Source organism: Trachypithecus francoisi, unplaced genomic scaffold (genome assembly GCF_009764315.1).
Source record: "Trachypithecus francoisi isolate TF-2019V2 unplaced genomic scaffold, Tfra_2.0 Lachesis_group19, whole genome shotgun sequence".
Classification (NCBI taxonomy): domain Eukaryota; kingdom Metazoa; phylum Chordata; class Mammalia; order Primates; family Cercopithecidae; genus Trachypithecus; species Trachypithecus francoisi.
Genome location: NW_022681464.1, coordinates 27867230 through 27886823, shown reverse-complemented (window position 1 = coordinate 27886823; position 19594 = coordinate 27867230). Strand labels below are relative to the sequence as shown.

Sequence of the window (19594 nt, the reverse complement as noted above, 5' to 3'; positions counted from 1 at the left end):
GAACTCAGGGAAAGTATAGTAACTTAAACATTTCTTTAAGATTCATGTTCAGGGTAACGAGACAAGGAACATCTGCCCCACTGGATGTTGAGAATGGGAATCTAGATATACTTTCTGTGCAACACAGTCTATATAGAGGTATGCAGAGACTATTGTGGGTGCTCAGAGAAGGGATTGAGAACTGGCTCTCAGAGGGTAAGGATCAGCCTGTTATGTAGGAAAAGAATATTGAGGCAGAACAAACGGGAACAGGGAACAGAAGAATAGAAAACTTCTTATTTGCACAAGGACTGCGTATGGTTCAATGAATGGTTGGGCATCACTTGTATGTGAAAGGCAATTAATTCTAGGGGGTTAGGTTAAGGAGGGTTTTGGGGCCAAGGTCACAGAGGATCTGGAATGCACTATTAAAAAGCTCTAACTTCATCCTATAGGGCGTGGAGAGCTATGTTACCACAGCGGAGACCCAGCAGGTTTGTAGATTATGAAGCAACCTGTAGAGAAAGGAAGATTGAAGACACAACAGAAAACAGGAGAACACCCCTTCAGGATGGAACTAGGAGTTGAAGGCACAAACAGAAAGATGATTAGGTTTGGAAAACAGGAAGTATTTCTTTCATCTTACGAGGAGGAGTAAAGGTGATAGATAGTGCTCAACCAGGAGATGCTGCTGCTGCTATTCATCATGGCAATGGGGAAAACAATAGCTCAGATGTATTGGGCACTGTACTGAATGGTTTTCAAAATGCTTTTAAATATACACACACACACACACATTTTTTTTTAAGACAGGGTGATATGGTTTGGCTCTGTGTCCCCACACAAATCTCACCTTGAATTGTAATCCTCATAATCCCCATGTGTCAAGGGCGGAAGCGGGTGGAGGTAACTGAATCATGGGGGCAGTTTCCCCCATACTGTTCTCATGATAATGTGTGAGTCTCACAAGATCTGATGGTTTTATAAGTGTCTGGCATTTCCATTGCTTGCATTCTTCATTTCTCTCCTTCCGCCCTGTGAAGAGGTACCTTCTGCCATGATTCTAGGCTTCCTGAGGCCTCCCCAGCCATGTGGAACTGTGAGCCAATTAAACCTCTTTTCTTTACCAATTATCCAGTCTCAGGTATTTCTTCACAGCAGTGTGAGAACAGACTAATACAGAGGGTCTCACTCTGCCACTCAGGCTGCAGTGCAGTGGTGCAATCATGGCTCACTGCAGCCTTGACCTCCCAGGCTCAGGTGATTCTCCTGCTCAGCCTCCCAAGTGGCTGGGACTACAGGTGCACACCACCATGCCCACTTAATTTTGTATTTTTTGTAGAGATGGGGTTTCGCCATGTTGTCCAGGCAGGTCTTGAACTTCTGGGCTCAAGCCATCCACCCACCTCAACCTCCCAAAATGCTGTGATTACAGGTATGGGCCACCACACTGGCCTGAATGCTTCGTGTGTCATGTTAGATAATTCTTAAAACTGTCCCATGAGGTAGGTAATATTATTATTCCCATTTACGGATGCAGGAACTGAGGTTTCAGGTTAATACACTGGAAGTCAAACAGCCCATAATAAGCAGAGCCAGAGTTCAAACCTGGGGGGAGCAAGGGTGAGTTACTGGCAGTCCTGCACAAAAAGGGAGGAAAATGGACATGAAGTGGAAAGGCCAGGAATACTACCAGCAAGTAATGTCACAAGAGGACAGATAGGAATAAACGCTGAAGACTGGGGTAATGTGGCAAATACACCTTTAGGTCTGGAGACGCTGAAGAATTAAAACTGAATTTTTAAAACCTGAAGATTAAAGAAAAATAAAAAGCTGCATCTCAGTAAGCATTTCAGTGATTAGGAGTTCAATCACTTAAAGGTGTCATACATCCTGAGAGAATGAGAACAAGTATTACTTTTGACAGAAAGGAAACTGTGAATTCTAATAGAAATAAAAGAATTTCAAGCCTGCATGAGGCCTGAAAAAGTCAAAGCAATTTATCCCCAGCCTCAGGAAGAATTATCATAAACCATCCGAGATAGATACATTTTTTCTATGTTAAATGACTTTCAGAAAAGGAAGGTTTTCCATAATTTTCCCTAGTAACTCATTGTTGTGTTTAATAATTTCACTGTCAAGAAGCTATTTCTCATACTGTATCTAACCCAGAATTCTATAGTTTCAAATCCATTTCCACATTAGTTTCATCAAGGGGTAGTGAACAGCTTCTCTATCCACTGGAAGATAAACTTAACGACGATTATGGCCTCACGTCAGGCTTTCATCCTCTAAATGAAATACAGTCTCTTTGATTTTTAAACATGGTTGGTCTGTTTTAGTAAAAAGTATCTTTAATTTTCCATGCCTCGTTCTTTTCATAAAACAGCCAGTCTAAATGAGATAGGAATATTACCGTATGAAAACAGGATGAAGTCTCATTTCTGTATCTCACAATGACAATGTGAATGAAAGAGAAATATTAGGATTGTGAAATGAACTAAATCTACTTGGTATATGAGCAACCTGGCACTGAAGAAAGAATACTGAAAATTACCCCAGATTCTCAGATAAATTATGGCATTCATGCTGAGTTTATCAGCATATAAAAATAGTATTTCATATGGTAATGAAGAGGTGAAAATATATACATGTTCCAAATATTACTGAACTAAAAGTACTACTTAAGAAACTAAACCGATTTCAACAATCTCTGATGCAAATCAATTCTAGAAAAAGAACTGTTGATGCCTACAAGTTAATAGGTACAATGTCATAGGCATACACCAACTCCTAAGTAAGGCTCTCAGCTCAGAATAAAGTAATCTTAATTGGCTCATATTACTGTATTGTAGTGCTTCTAGCACTATTTTGTGTATAATATTAATTGCAATAGTAATGTTTTCTTCTATTCAATTCAAATAAATGCGTCTACAGAAAATAAAGTGTCAAAATACAACGAACTTCTAAAATCCTTGTCAATATTTTATTGCAGTGGGTATGTCTCCTTTTGACATACATAATCTGAAGTCTCATTACAGTAAAAGCTGGCTCAGTTAGAAATCTACAAAGCACCGATCTCCCTGAGTTGGCACTTTGATCTTTCACTCAAACAATGATTACATATGGTCAAAATAATGACCTTGAGAATCTGTAAGAAAATAGTGAGGATAGAATCGAAAAGGATGAAAAAAGTTTCACTAGGAGTGAGGTTTTCAGGAAAGAATATGAGCAGTGCTTGAATCAGAACCTGAAGAACTGAAGATGTAAGATCAAGAAAAAGGTGCAAGGCATGCCTGGCCGAGGGGATCACATGTACAAAAACACAGGGGTATGCAGGAGCACAGTGGGTTGAGGCCGGTAACACTGAGATGACCCACCGGGAATCAAAAGAAGTATCCGTTCCTTGTCAGACTGTGATACTGCATAGTATTTCAATGCCTTCAACACTGCATACATTTTCAACTAAATGTTATGTCAGAAATGTGTTTCTCTGTATTTCTAACTTCAAATACTTGTGAGTAGAATTAATGCAGTTACTACTGCTCAAGCCTTTTAAGTAAATTAATCATAGAGTTAAGGGGCTAGTTCTAATAAAGAAGACAATCTACTATACACTCTATCAGCCTATTCACAAGGGCTAAAAAACCCAAATCACATACATGTTATTTGCAGCCTTTTAATAACACAAGCATTAACAATTATCCTAAGTTTGTGTGCAAATTATTTGGCTGTGATTTTTAATTCCTCACAAAAATCTTTGACTATCAAGGAAAACTGAGGAAATGTTAAAAATTTTAAAAATTAGATACCAGAGAATATTGCTTAGTCAGTATCACATTAAATACTACATAGGCTAGCATTGATTTATCTAGTATATATACATCATTTAACCAATTTGAAGCTCTGCAGAAAAATATACAACAGATTACTCAATGGAAACGATTAGCATAGCATTTGAACAACACTGTGAGTATATTGTGATGTGGAGATAAAATGTGTGTGATATTGTGCACCTTTAAGATTAAAAGCAAACACAAATAGAGTTTTTGGTTGGCTTACTTCTCGATCAAGTCCAGCTGCCACTGTGATAATGTCACCAGTCTCATTGTTGATTGTAAACATGTTGGGTGAAGGGGTGCTTGGAGCCTGAGACAGGATTCTGTACCTCAACATTCCATTGAGGGCATTGGGATCATCAGCATCAATTGCTGTTACGGTCATCACATATGTTCCTAGAGACAGTGTACATGGAAAATGGTTACCCTTCATTCCAGGGACCCCAAAAGAGAAGGTATATTTATAGTTTTGATATGTCTTATTTTCACTTTTTAAAAACAAGTATTTAAAGTCATTTATACTTGATTTAAAATGCTACTCACAAGAACAGTACTTATTTCAAAAAAGATAAAACCTGGTCTGGATCCTTGAATGAAAAATTATACAACATACATATTTATAAAAACTCAATTTTTCCATAACTTGGAAGATAAATTCAATTCACTTTATGATTCCAAAAAGGTTCATTTTAGACCTTAATTTATATAAAATGCAAATAATGGATAATACAGATACCATTAGAAACATAATTTATTGCCGCTGATTCTTCCCTCTGTCATCTTTTCTTCCGTTATGCAATAACGTCTAAAATAACATGCTGAGTATGATTCTCCCCAGTGCCTGAGTCATTTTCCGAATGTAGGCTGTGTGCAGAACATGGCACACTCCATTTCCTCAGGTCATAAGGAACCATTTCATGCACTGCTGTTTTGGTACATTGCATAGAGATTTGGCATTATGTTTCATTATTTCCTCAGTGATTAAAAGAACATTGGAACCAACTTAGAGACTTCAATTTATTAGATATTTTGGAAAAGAAATCTTCAAAGCCTTTGTATCCAATTAGTTCAAACTAGCTAGACAAACTGTAATTTAGAAATAGAGAAGTAGTTACTGTTTAGAATGGTTTGTTCTGTGGGATCCTTTTAAGAACTGAATTATGAAATGTTTATCTCTAGTCTACCTTCCTTTTGAATACTCAAGTTCAGTTCTACCTCAGAGCCTGTTTACATTGGGTATTCTCTCTCCATGGTATACCTTGGGTTCTGAACTAACCATGCTTTGGTAATATTATTCAAATCTCATTTCAGAACTTGTCCCTTTAAACCATTTACCTGTTTTGATTATGTGTCATCCCTACACCCTTATTTTTTCAAAACCTTCAGTGTGTACTTACTTGTTGTCATGTTTTTTATTTCTCTCCCCTACTACAATTTAAGTTCCAACAGGGCAGGAACTAGCTTGTCACCACTGTATCCACAGTATGAGAACAAGGCCTACCACACAGCACATGCTTTATAAACATTTGCTGAATGAATAAATCATTCGAATAAAAAGGTATGTTTCAAAAGTGTGAGCCAAAATACAGATCACAACACAGTTTAGCTCAAGATTCATCACAAATCTTGCCTAGAAGGATGTTTTCAAACTTACAGAAGACCCACAGGAAATATACTCACAATTTGTCTACTTCTAGCAATAGCTGAGAGTCTTTTATTTATGGGTGGATCATATGGAAATTCATGGTAAAATGCATAATAAATATAGCTTCAGTAACACATTTTAAACAATTTTTTTGTGAAACAATTCTTGCAAAGTTTGAAATAATAGACAAAAAAAAAGAAAATAATATAAAAAAATCTCCACAGTCCCAAAAGTCCAATGTTTGCTTTCTTTGGAATATTTGTAAAGACTTGTGTTTTAGTAAGGAAATGCTGAATTTGCTTTAATTTTACTGTATTTTAAAATACTGAAGAAAGCTACTCTGATGACGTGACTTAGAAGGAGTCACAGGTGGCTGAACTTCCTGCACAGCCCCTGGCCTCCCTCTAGCTGCCCCCACCCTACCCCTACATCTTTTCTGAAGAGGCACAGATATGCACTGGGACCAAGAAAATGTATGCGTTTGAGCCATAGTTGGTTATATCTGTAAACTGACTTATGCATAAGGGTGTTGCATAAACTGGTGTTGATGACAAAGGTATTATGCAGCACAATTTTAAATGCTGAGGTTTTTAAAAGACGAAACAAAAATACAATAGCTAATTAAATCTCTCTGAACCCCATGTCATCTCAGGAAGCCTGGTGAAACACTTACTTTTACCATCCCTATACCAACTGATTGTCTTGTCCACTGGTTTTCTAGGGGCCTGGCTATTCTACAGTGACTGAAGTGTGTCGTATTTTTAATATAAGAATCTAAAATCTTAGTCAAACACCACTTTACAATCATGAGGGGCTTTCTTCAAGTGCTATTTCTAGGCCAGCGCATTTTCCATTTTGCTGGTTGAAGGGACAGCACTGCAGGGGACACGCTGGTCACCCTGAAAACAACTGTCCTGAGGAGCTAGAGGACAGCAATCACAGCTGTCACCAAGCCCCTTCCACGCTTTCGCTTTGACTTCGCCACCTAGTCCCAGGAACATCAAGTATCTTTAAGGCTTTCCCACTGTCTTTAATTGCTGCTATGTCTCCTACAGTCACATCTGTACTTTATAAACAGAAAGCCTCTCGTCTTCTGGGGCTCACTTTCAAGATGCATTGGCTGAATCAACTAAAGCAGAATGAAAGGATCCTATGTATTCCACAGGACAGAATCAAATACTGTAGTGCATATTTTTTCAAAGGTGGGAAAAATCATTATGGGTAATAACAAGGATTTTTGTTGTTGCCGTTTTTCTCTCTTCAATCGGTTTTTTCCTAAGTTACCTTCCTTCTTTCCCAAAAGCATGAATGAAAGAAAACGATCCAAAAAGGCTCACATGATTTCTCCATTTCTTGCTCATATAACAGGGCTGGTTTACACCAAACTTTCCTCAAGTCATCTTCAAATTATTATCTTTAAACTTACCAGGCTTTGATCCCTCAGGAACTGTCCCATTCCAAACCTGGTGTAAGAACTCAGGTCTGTTGTCATTCATGTCAATAACATTGATGACAATGTCAATGGGGTTCTCCACTTGATTTCCATTAATATCTACTGCATGTGCCCTCAACTGCAAAAGTAATTAGAAAACAAAACTATTTAACAGATTTATGTCTGTGAGAAGATAAATACATCATTATAAGGCTACTAAAATAGCAAGAATAAACTCACAACTTAAAAACAAAAGCTGTTCTTCCCACCAAAATTTAAGTTACACCAAGTCCATATAATTAGGATAGATATAGTAGCAAAAAGCTATCATTTACTATATGCTAGGCATTGTTCTCAGAGCATAATGGATTTTAACTCATTTAATCCACATACGAAGGAGTGAGGCAGAAATTGTCAGCATTTGAAGATGAAATTGAGCCTCAGAAAGACTAGGAAATTTATGAAGGTCACTGCTCTTGCTGCTGACAGGACTCAGATCCAAAACCAGTTGTGTCCAGCTCCAAAATCCTACTAAACCAGTTGAGAAGGCAGACTCAACTGGAAAATGTGAAAGTAGGCCAGGCACAGTGGCTCACGCCTATAATCCCAGCACTTTGGGAGACCAAAGCGGGTGGATCACCTGAGGTCAGGAGTTTGAGACCAGCCTGGCCAACATGGCGAAACCCTGTCTCTAGTAAAAATACAGAAAAAATTAGCTGGGCCTGATGGCACATGTCTGTAATCCCAGCTACTTGGGAGGCTGAGGCAACAGAATCCCTTGAACCCGAGGTTGAAGTGAGCTGAGATCGTGCCAATGTACTTCAGCCTGGGTGACAGACTGGACTCTTGTGTCAAAAAAAAAAAAAAAAAAAAAGTGGAAGTAGCACAAAGTAGTCATAGAGATCAAGGGAACAGAAAATAATCTAGAAAGAAGTAAGTGTACGTAGGAAATTTGACACTATTTTTTTTTTTTTCTTAATTGTAAAAGTCATTCACAAATCTTAAAAATATACTAGTATATGGCCGGGCATGTGGCTCATGCCTGTAATCCCAGAACTTTGGGAGGCCGAGGCAGGTGAATCACTTGAGGTCAGGAGTTCAAGACCAGCCTGGCCAACATGGCAAAACCCTGTCTCTACTAAAAATACAAAAAATTAGCTGGGTGTGGTGGCGGGTGCCTGTAATCCCAGCTACTCAGAGGCTGAGGCAGGAGAATCGCTTGAACCCAGGAGGTGGGGGCTGCAGTGAGCTCAGATCGTGCCACTGCACTCCAGCCTGGGCAATAGAGCAAGACTCCGTTAAAAAAAAAAAAAAAAATACACGAGTATATACGATAGCTGTTCCTCTCCCCAGCTCAGTTCTCAGTTTTATAGATAGTTCTAAAACTTTATCTTATTTTTATTTTCAAACAAAAATAATCATTCGGCTACACTTGGCAGAATATCATCAAAATCCTTTCATCTAGACCATAGATTCATTTCATTCTTTTCAATAGCTGTTTAGTGCTCCTTTAATCGTTTCTTTTTGACTGGAATGCTTCTAGTTTTCCTGTTAAGTCTGATGCTTGCCATTGGTTACTGCTGGATACTCAATCAAATTAAAAAATACCTTCAACATATCTTTTTTAAATTCAGAGGTTATTTAAACACATAAAAACAATGTAAATTTTAATACTGCCATTCAATACCTATAAAGATAATTCTTTTTTTTTCCCTTGGCTTATTTAATATCTTATATTACATTAATATTCTTAACACTAAAACTTAATTATATTTATATAAAATACTGAATCTGAATACTAAACCTTAATACTTTCATTTGTATAATTAATTCTACTCTGTTATGGTGTTGCTTTTTTTTTTTTTGTGAGATGCAGTCTTGGTTTGTCACCTAGGCAGGAGGGTAAGAGTGCACTGGCATGATCTTGGCTTAACTGCAACCTCTGCCTCCCAGGTTCCAGTGATTCTCCCACCTCAGCCTCTTGAGTAGCTGGGATTACAGGCATGCGCCACCACATGAGGATAATTTTATTTTTTATTTTTAGTAAAGACATGGTTTCACCATGTTGGCCAGGCTGGTCTGGAACTCTTGACCTCAAGTGAGCCACCCGCCTTGGCCTCCCAAATTGCTAGGATTCCGGGTGTGAGCCATCACACCCGGCTGGTATTGCTCTTTTAATGTGCAAGTAGCAAGCACTTAGCAATAATTTAACCCAATTTTGACCTGAATATACTCATTTCCTGAGTTTTAACCACAGGAATTCAGATAGCGAGATTCCTATAGGAAATTTTAAATTGATCTTATTTATATTCATAAATTAGAGGCTAGTCTAAGTAGTGGCTGGTCTATTGTGTGCTATCTAAAAATACGTTTCCTTGTTAATGCTATGTTGTCTTTGTGAGATGTTTGGAAGTTTTACTTCTTTTCCTACGTTTCAGAACAATATGGAAAGCATTAGAATAACCTATTCCTCCAATGATTTTAAAAAATGGAATGATGAAGAAATCAAGGTCTTTGGGAAGAGAGAGTATAGAGCACTACTCAGTGCATAAGACATTTTAAATTTTTCATATGCTTATTTGTCTGTCTGATCTAGGTGAATCTATTGAAGTTTAAAAACTTCAATAATTGTTCTCACTTATAGGTGGGAACTGAACAGTGAGAACACTTGGACACAGGGTGGGGAACATCACACACCGGGGCCTGTCCTGGGGTGGGGGGAGGGGGGAGGGATAGCATTAGGAGAAATACTTAATGTAAATGATGAGTTGATGGGCGCAGCACACCAACATGGCACATGTATACATATGTAACAAACTTGCACGTTGTGCACATGTACCCTAGAACTTAAAGTATAATTAAAAAAAAAAAAAAAAAAAAGCATCAGTAATTTTAAAAGTCAGTAAAAGTACAAGAATTCAACAAGTGTATGAGTGGGCAAAATAAGAGTCTGGAAACACATCCATGCACATGTGGGATGAAAGTTTTAGTGATTAAGTAAGTGTAGATGATGGATCTAATGGGGAAACTAATTCAATATATGCCGTTGGGACAAGTAGCTAGTCATAAAGGAAAAACAAAGTGAGCCTCTCCTTTTATTAAAATAATTTCGCAGAGGTTAAAAATTCACATGTAAAAAGTAAAAACAACAAAAAATTGGGGAACTGGGGAGACTGGTATCCTGGAGTAAAACTAGGGAGACTGGCATCCTGGAGTAGGGAAGGCCTTTATCAACATCTCTGGAAAGCCAGAATGTATGAAAAAATTTTTTTAAATGAATTTTACAGTAAAAATGATGTCCTACTACAGGAAAATTATTGACAACGTTAGAAATAAACATAAGGAGAAAACGTAGGACAAACCAAGCACTAATATTCCTAATTAGATAAAAGGTTCTTAGCAATAAGAGTAAAAAAATCCCAAAGAAAATTCAACATAAGAAAGGAATAGGGGATTCACTTTGATTAGAATATTATGCATTCATTAACAATGCTATGATATCTATATATTTTACATGTAACAGATTTGACTCCATTCATATAAATTTGTTCTTACAGGTTCTTAACCACATATCTGAAGGCAAGGATCAATATGTAAAGAGTAATGAGATTTTAGGCAATTTCACTTCCTTCTTTCTTTGTTGTGGCATTTATCTATTTGTTTTTCTATCAGGGCATTTATCAATTCTACAAAAACAATAAAATTATTAAAATTTACCAAAAGACTACAGATGCAATTCTTGAAACTCTCAATATTGAGGCTTTCAGACTGATATAAGAGGCAATGGCAAACTCTGCAGACATTTAGAAGTGTTAATACACAGACTTATCGGCTGGTTGGAAACTTACATGAAACCGGGCTATCTGCTCGCGATCCAGGGGCTTCGTCACTGACAGCTGACCCGAGATGGGGTTGATAATGAAGATACCAGTTGGAGGCTGGTCAGCTCCTGGCCCAGTTACACTGTACCGCAGTGAAAGGTTTTTATCTCTATCAGACCTGATCTAAGGATCAAGAAAACAATCACATTAAGTGAGAGACTAAATGAGCTCATTATCAGAGATGGGGCACATCACACTTCATGCCCTTTTTCAGCTACAAACTTATACCATCTCTTCCCAGAAAATCACTGAGAAAGTCTCCTAGTGCCTGTTCTTCCTCTGCTTCTTGGTGACAGGCTTCAAAAGAGATGTCATCTATCACTGGAGGCAACATTAACATCTAAAAGAAGACTCACTAGGAGCAGTGCAAAAGTTCCAAATCTACAAGTCTCAGTTTTTAAACAATCAAACTCTGTCCTGGGAGTTTCTAGGTTAGACGATTTAACATAGTCACAGCTGTCCAATTTCATTAAAATAAACATTGTTTACCTTTTTGCATCAGTAACAAGAATTAATTGTCTATCCATAGTGTGAAATATCCTTAAATGGAACTCTAATACAGTTATGGCTGAGCCTGAATGTCGGATTTCTGTACTTGCATTGTACTAACACTGTTCATAGCACCAAAGCTTTCCATATCATTTCAAAGTGATACCTGAAATTTTCATTAATAATAAAGCACAAAAGAAAGAACTTCAAGATATATCTTTTGTGCTCGCAAACATTATATCACTTATAGGCTCACTGCCTTCTCCAAATACAACTACTCTCAAGAAAATTAAGTCAATGTATAAGCAGTCACAGGAGACGGAATAGGCTACAGAAGGGGACGGAGGGACGCAGGTACAGAGAAAAAAATAAGAGATCCTTATGTATTAGTTACTTATACTTAATCCATCAATAAAATCTAGTTTTTGTTGTTTTTGTTTTTTGAGAAGGAGTCTCCCTCTGTCTCCCAGGCTGGAGTGCAGTGGCGCGATCTCGGCTCACTGCAAGCTCCGCCTGCCGGGTTCACGCCTTTCTCCTGCCTCAGCCAGTAGCTGGGACTACAGAAGCCTGCCACCACGCCCGGCTAGTTTTTTTGTATTTTTAGTAGAGACGGGGTTTCACCATGTTAGTCAGGATGGTCTCAATCTCCTGACTTTGTGATCTGCCTACCTTGGCCTCCCAAAGTGCTGGGATTACAGGCGTAAGCCACCACACCCGGTCTTTTTTTTTTTCTTTTTAAAGTTAAAGCAAAATGCTCTTTTCTTTAAAACTTCATTAAAGTAGAAAAAGAGAGAGTATCTTTATTTCAGAGTTACATTCATTGTTAAAGTGAATTATAATGTACATTAGGACAGAATATGCAACATAAATAAGTGGCTTATTTTTAAAAAAAGGCTTTCAGTAAGTATATGTTAGAATGCTAAAATAATCATATACAGAAACATTTATATTTTAATAAATGGGAATACAACAGACTTGTCTTACTATACTTTTGTAATAAATAATGGGTTGTTAGGTTTACTAAAATGCAAAAATATCAGCTTTTTTTTTTTTTTAATGTAGCTGATGGTATGTACCTAGAGTAAATAAAAACAAACAAAACTTACTCCTCAGATTTGAAAGCCTATGATTTTACATAGCCCTGGGGATCCTGTTAATGGTATCAAAGTTCACTATTTTCTTTAAAAAAAACTCTCAAATGCATTTGGTGCTGGCATTTTTAACAATGATTGCCCTTTATTTTTTCTGTGGCCCAAAAACCATCTGTAGAGGGCAAAGATCATCACAGAGAGCCCAGCTTTCAGACAGGGAAGTTTAGGGATGTGTGTGTTGTGAGAGTGGAAATGGTATGGTTGGGAATATGTGTTGGCTTTAGGGCTTGTGTAGTCACAAACTGAAAAAGCTTTCAAATCCACAGTGTGCAGGACCTACAAGAGAGCTCTACTTATAAATAATCCAAAAGGTAACAAAGAAAATGACAAGAGGCTTTCTACAACACTACACAAATTCTATCTATATAGAAAAACACTTTTAGTATATACGTCATAAATTCTACTTTGTAAAAAAAATAGAAATATTTTTAACATACATTCGTCTTGTGCTATGAAAACAGTTAAAATTGTGCCACCTTACCCTGACAAGCTCTTGAGGAAAAGGTCCCCTGGAGTTTTCTGGCAAGTTGATTGGAGGGATGACCCAGTCTCTCTTCTGCCTTTGTAGGTGGCCACTGTGCTTACTGAATTGTCTTGGGAATACGATTTCTTCAACTTCTGGTGGCTCCTTTACATTAAAATACAACAAGACATTCCTGAGTACTAGGAAAAACATTTTCTGAAAGTACATCAATATTATTGAATACCTGAAAGCATAGGAATCAGTTTATTATGAACAAAAAATAAGTCTGGAGGCCCTTTTCCCTGGCCCCCTATTAAAATAACAGAAAACACCATAAAATTTTTGGGTTATACTGTGTATCTGAAAAATTGAATTCTAAACAATTTATTATATGGCACAGCTGTGTAAACTATTTGCAGTTTCTATAAACCTTCTTAGATAGCAGTTAATATTGAGCAAAATTTAATAGTACCCTTTTATATATTTCTCATTAGTTTAAACCACAGTTCAGGTAATGTGCTACTGTACATTAAATTTAGATCTTGATGTGCTAAAATATAATTTGAATTCCAAGAGAAGTTTAATACATACTGCTAAGGAATGTCTCAAATATTTATGACCCTATTAAATCCCACAGAATTAATGCTGTAATTATTCTAAACCTATGTCAGCCATGATGGATGCTGTAGATGACCCACTTTGCACATTAGGTATTAATCTCTGCTGGATGTCAACACTTTCTTCTGTTTCTTCCTCTATCTGTAGACATTTTAGCCATTAGCCCTTGCTGCTTCAGTGCAAATATCCAAGCTAGTTTGCTGGAACACAGCAAATCAACAACAACAGCATCTTTTCACTCCATTAGTTACTGGGTTTTCACTTTATATTACCCAAATGACATGACTTCCCTCAACAGTTAATAGAGTAACAAAGTAAATTTCACATAATAAAACCACAACACTGAAATAAGAGAAAAATGATAAATTTTCCTCTGATATCTTGATTCATGTTTGATGGTGGGTATGTATATCACATTTACAACTAAATACCCAAAATGAATGTGTATGTTTCTATCTCTCACAGTACAATAAGTATAAAATAATGTAGTGGTCATAGTTCCATAGTTCATGGACTTCAGAATATATGGGTGTGTCCCATCATATTTGTTTTGAATTAACTCAAAAAACTAAAATATTCAGAAAACATTATCATAACTTTACTGAAGTTACTGTATTTTATTTGAAATTCCTAACAGTGACTTATACAAATTAAGTGCTCAATAAATATTTGTTCAATTGAACTGAATGGCACTCTGTTGGAAATGTACCTCATTTATTTTATCTTGGCTCACAGCAGCTTCCACCAGAGGGAGTATATCATTCCTAAAAAGTCATGTTGGTAGTATAAATAATTCATACCCCCCAATTTGATTATTAAGGAACAAGACAAAAACCCAATACTCACTGCCAGAAATGTTTTCCTGTTACTACTTTAAATCTGTACTTCTCATCTAATAAATCTGACTGATGACATCTTGTAAAGAATTGTTTATTTTGTGGTTTTATTTAACAGCTTATAAAGCTTCTAAGAAATTTAAAACAAACTGCTTCTAGTTTAAAGTTATAAATCTCAAAGTATAAACAAATCTTTAAAACACAATTCCTAGTTGCTGAAAATATATTTAGTCTAAGTATCCTAAAAGATTAAAAACACAAAAAAAGTTACTAAAATGACCGAAGTTGATAAAAATTCAAAGAGTGGCCATCCATTAATGTGATCTGAAGCAAAGCATATATTTAGTTCAAACTGTGTAAATCTGATTTTTAACCAGCCCTAAAGCCAGATTTGGATACTATACCTTCACTGAGTCCTCAGTTAAGGTTGGCTTCAGGCTCAATTTCACTGCCACTTGCCACTTTTCCTGGGTCTCTTTGTCTTGGGCATATATCAGGAACTTGGCATGCTCAGAAGACAGTGGAAAGCTTCTCACGGCATACACCATGCCATCTTCATCCACCTTAAAGTCTGCAGGCTCACTGCTCTCATATTGTACTTTTCTTTTTCCATTGCAGTTGCTAAACTTCACTGTAAAAGATAAGAAATATATCAGTTATTATAATTATACCAAAAAGGCAAAAAAATAAACCCCTAATACTTAAACCTATATCCTGCTTAGGTTAAAGGATAAAAATACAGTAGCATGAAACACAGAAGTTTTATTTTTATTGTATTATATTAAAGGCATTTTCATACTATGAAATGCCAGATGGTAGTTCTTTGCTGTGCCCTAGCACTTCCTTCTTCCAAAGCTTTCCCCTTCTTTTCATACTTCCTGGACACTGGGTCCTCAGGTGCACCTGCTTTTCACCCTGACATCTTTCACTGATATTTCCTCCCACCCTATTACAAACTTCCACTCACTCTTCAGTCCCAGGTCTAAAGTCACTCAAAGTAGAACAACCCCGATTTTCTCAGTTTTCATGTAGTGTGATTTGAGTTTCTGCTACCTCAGTTTCTTAGTCATGTCTGACACTGCCTGGAAGAGGCAGTTCGGGGCAGGTGTTCTTAGTTATCTTGCATACCCTGCATACTTTCTGGCACACAGTCTTAATACATAATTTCTGAACAAATGCTTACAGGAAGAAAGCAATGCATTTATTAATGTTGAATGCTTACTATGCTCTAGAATTGTAAGACCTTATGGTAATTAACAGGTAAATAATCTGCAAATTTCTATTCCTCCTAGTGCTTATAATACTTCTATTAAGCAGTAACATTTTAAAACAAATAAAAATAAAGGTGTATCCCAAAATAAATTTTAAATTAAAAAATGATGACAAGAGTAGACGAATTCAAAAAGGTTCAGTGTCTTATCTCTATCATACATGCAATGACTTCACACTTAAAAAAAAACTAGTGCTTTCTTAAATGCTATGGCAGTTTATGTCTCAATAGGTAATAAAACAAAAATTAAACCATGAACTTGTGTAGAACTAGACAAATTCAAGATATTAAGAACAAAAATAAAAATATTCTCTAAGGAAGATTATTTCCTTTAAAGTCCTTAATTGTTCTTCTGAAGAAAAATTCCATGGGAATAGCAAGTAAAGGGATCAAATAAAAAGCGATTTTTTATTTCTGTAAACGTCTGATATTATGTTCCGGCTATAATTACATAGGATACTCTTTGGAATGTAATTAATAGGGACATATTACAAAATATAATCAAATACACCTTGTGGTTTTCTCAAGGATCTAAGTAAAGTGTTTATGAACCCTCCCACTGCACAAATGAGCTGCTGACAGTTCTTTTGCTGTCATTAGTATAAATTCACTGAGACGTGCACACAGCCACAGCCAAATAACAGGCATGCTTATTTCCCTTAGTAACCATAAAATCCTTGATATAAGTCATAAAATACTTTAACTACTGAATATATTATTTTCCACATAATGCCATCTATATCATCTTTCATATTGCAATCATTTCAAAGTGAAAATAAAAGTTATATCTCAAACTAAATAATGTGAAGTCAAAATGTTTGTCTTTGGAGTAGAAGTATCTCAAAAGATATTTAATTACTCTATTTTCCATGCCTCATGATTTAAAAGTGAAAAATGGGAATCTTTTATACAGAACAACGCCATCTACTGCTCATCTTTCATCAAAGACAAAAAATGAAAAGTAAAATTGTTTTTTGGAACCCTGCTGAGAAATTAAAAAAAAGAGACTTTTGCCATCTTTTTGTAAAAAAAGTACTTTTTTATATTACAAGAGGGATTCATGGTCCTTAAAAACATAATCTGGATTAGAAAAATTATATACTCTTCTGCACACTTTTTTTGTTAACTGTGATCACTCTAGTATTATTGTCATCCATAAATACCTAGACTGTTACATAAGCCTCCTGGGTAGTCTTCCCAGTTCCTGGTCATGGCACGCCCACTGCTAGACTAGACCCCTGATATGATTTTCTCCTCCCTGCTTAAAATCTGTAACATTATATGTCAGATCTTTAACCCAGAGTACACTGTTCTCTTAATTCTTGGGTCACCTGGTCTCTTCAGTTTTACTTGCACCACTTTCTAATACATATACTGCCCAGTGAGTGAGGATACAGTCATCCCCTACCTCGTGCTGCTCCACCCCACAGGCTCATCATCTTACCTGGGACACTCTCCCATTTTCTATACCAAAGCTCTAGAGCCAGGCCATCATTATGGGGGAAGAGTCGACCATGATGACTTTCACAAGATTTCAGCCTATGCCTTCATTTGGAACTGCTCTAAATTTTTTATTTTTATTTGTATTTCCTGTTCACTAAAACACATTGATACTTTATTTTTATAATAATGATAGTTATAATGATGGTTACTAGTAATTTCATATGAGTAGATCTTCTCTCCCTAAGCAGACTATAAACTCACTTTGGCTTCATGAGAGTTAAGTCTTGGTTCTTTTGTTTCTTACGACACTTAACGGTGACAGGAACAGTATAAGTGCTCATTAAATACCCATTAATATCTTACAACTTTTTCAAAAACTAGGAAATAGACTGGAACCTTAGAAGTACCCACAACCTACTATAGTAACATCTAGCATCACAAACAAATAAACAAACAAAACCCAGGGAATTCAAAAAATTCTTTTTATCAGGTTGTTGGTAGTAGAAGAAAATGAATTAATACTTGTGGAATGCCAGGCACTGAAAAAGACACTTAAGATTATGTCACATGTTAACCTTAAAAATGACTCCTGAGGTGGGAATCATTGTTTCTGTTCTACAGATGAGGATGAAAACTTCAAGTCATCTATGCACATGGCTGTTTGATTTCCAGCTGTTTCTTCCCATACAAAAGCGCAAAAGAATCTAAACTCATGACACAAATCACCGAAATCTAAGGCTTTAATATAAAACAATAAAATTAACAAAAACATCTGAAAAATGCATAAGAAGAGAATGCGAAATTTAGACCTCTGAGAGTACCATAGTAAATAGCACATTAAAAAGAAATCTTTTTCTGTGTCTGAGATGATCATGTTATTTTTTGTTTTTAGTTCTGTTTATATGGTGTATCACATTTATTGATTTGTAGATGTTAAACCATTCTTGCATCCCTGATATGAAACCCACCTCATCATGGTGGATTATCTTTTTGATATGCTGTTGTATTCTGTTGTAGCTATTATTTTATGGAGGATTTTTGCATCTATGTTCATCAGGGATATTGGTCTGTTGTAGTTTTCTTTCTTTTTCTTTTTTTTTGTTATGTCCCTTCCTGGTTAGGGTGATATTGGCTTCACAGAATGATTTAGGAAGAATTCCCTCTTTCTCTATCTTGTGGAATAGTGTCAGTAGGGTTGGTACTAATTATTTGAATGTCTGATAAAATTCAACTGTGAATCTGTCTGGTCCTTGACTTTTTTTTCTTGGTAACTTTTACATTACTACCTCCATCTTGCTGTTTGTTATTGGTCTGTTCAGAGTTTCTATTTCTTCCTGGTTTAATCTAGGAGGGTTGTAAACTTCCAGGAATTTATCCATCTCCTATATATTTTACAGTTTATGCATGTAAAGGTGTTCATAGTAGTCCTGAATGATCTTTTGTACTTCTGTGGTATTGGTTGTAATACCTCCTGTTTCGTTTCTAATTGAGCTTATTTGGATATTCTCTCTTCTTTTTTTGGTTAATCTCATTAATGGTCTATCAATTTTACTTATCTTTCAAAGAACCAGTTTTTTGTTTCATTTATCTTTTGTATGTTTTTTTTTTGGTTTCAACTGCATATAGTTGTGCTCTGATCTTGGTTATTTCTTTTCTTCTGCTGGGTTTGTGTTTGGTTTGTTTTTGTTTCTCTAGCTCCTTAACATATGACCTTAAAAAATCCAGCATCCCTTTATGATTAAAGCCCTCAGCAAAACTGGCATAGAAGGGAAATATCTTAAGGTAATAAAAGCCATCTATGACAAACCCACAGTTAACATTATACTGAATGGGGAAAAGTTGAAAGCATTCCCCCTCAACACTGGAACAAGGCAAGGATGCTCACTTTCACTACTTCTATTCAACACAGTACTGGAAGTCCTAGTCAGAGCAATCAGACAAGAGAAAATAAAGGCCATCCAAATTGATAAAGAGAAAGTCAAACTGTCACTGTTTGCTGAAGACATGTGTACCTAGAAAACTCTAACTCATCCCAAAGCTCCTAGAACTGGTAAATTCGGCAATGTTTCAGGATACAAAATTAATGTACGCAAATCAGTAGCTCTGCTATACACCAACAGCAACCAAGCTGAGAATCAAATCAAGAACCCAACCCCTTTTACAATAGCTACAAAACAAAACAAAACAAAACAAAACAAAAAAAACATAGGAATATACTTAACAAAGAGGCAAAAGACCTCTACAAGGAAAATTACAAAACACTGCTGAAAAAAAATCACAGATGGCACAAACAAATGGAAGCACATACTATGCTCATGGATGGGTAGAATCAATATTGTGAAAATGACCAATGACCATACTGCTAAAAGCAAATCTACAAATTCAATGCAATTCCCATAAAAAATGCCACCATTATTCTTCACAGAACCTGAAAAAACAATACTAAAATTCACGTGGGACCAAAAAAGAGCCTACATAGCCAAAGCAAGACTAAGCAGAAAGAACAAATCTGGAGGTATTCTATTACTTGACTTCAAACTATACTATA

General features: G+C 36.3%; 1 protein-coding gene across 2 annotated transcripts in view; it reads right to left on the bottom strand.

Annotated features, from left to right (window-relative positions):
* CDH2 (cadherin 2) overlaps positions 1-19594 on the bottom strand; it is a 228624-nt gene that overhangs the window by 47833 nt on the left and 161197 nt on the right. For both annotated transcript variants that reach the window (XM_033178071.1, XM_033178072.1), the window contains 5 exons: positions 14738-14964; positions 12898-13044; positions 10744-10899; positions 6890-7034; positions 4042-4214 (listed from right to left, as the gene is read on the bottom strand). In XM_033178071.1, the coding sequence (XP_033033962.1) occupies positions 4042-4214; positions 6890-7034; positions 10744-10899; positions 12898-13044; positions 14738-14964 (848 nt within the window). The remainder of the gene's footprint in view (positions 1-4041; positions 4215-6889; positions 7035-10743; positions 10900-12897; positions 13045-14737; positions 14965-19594) is intronic.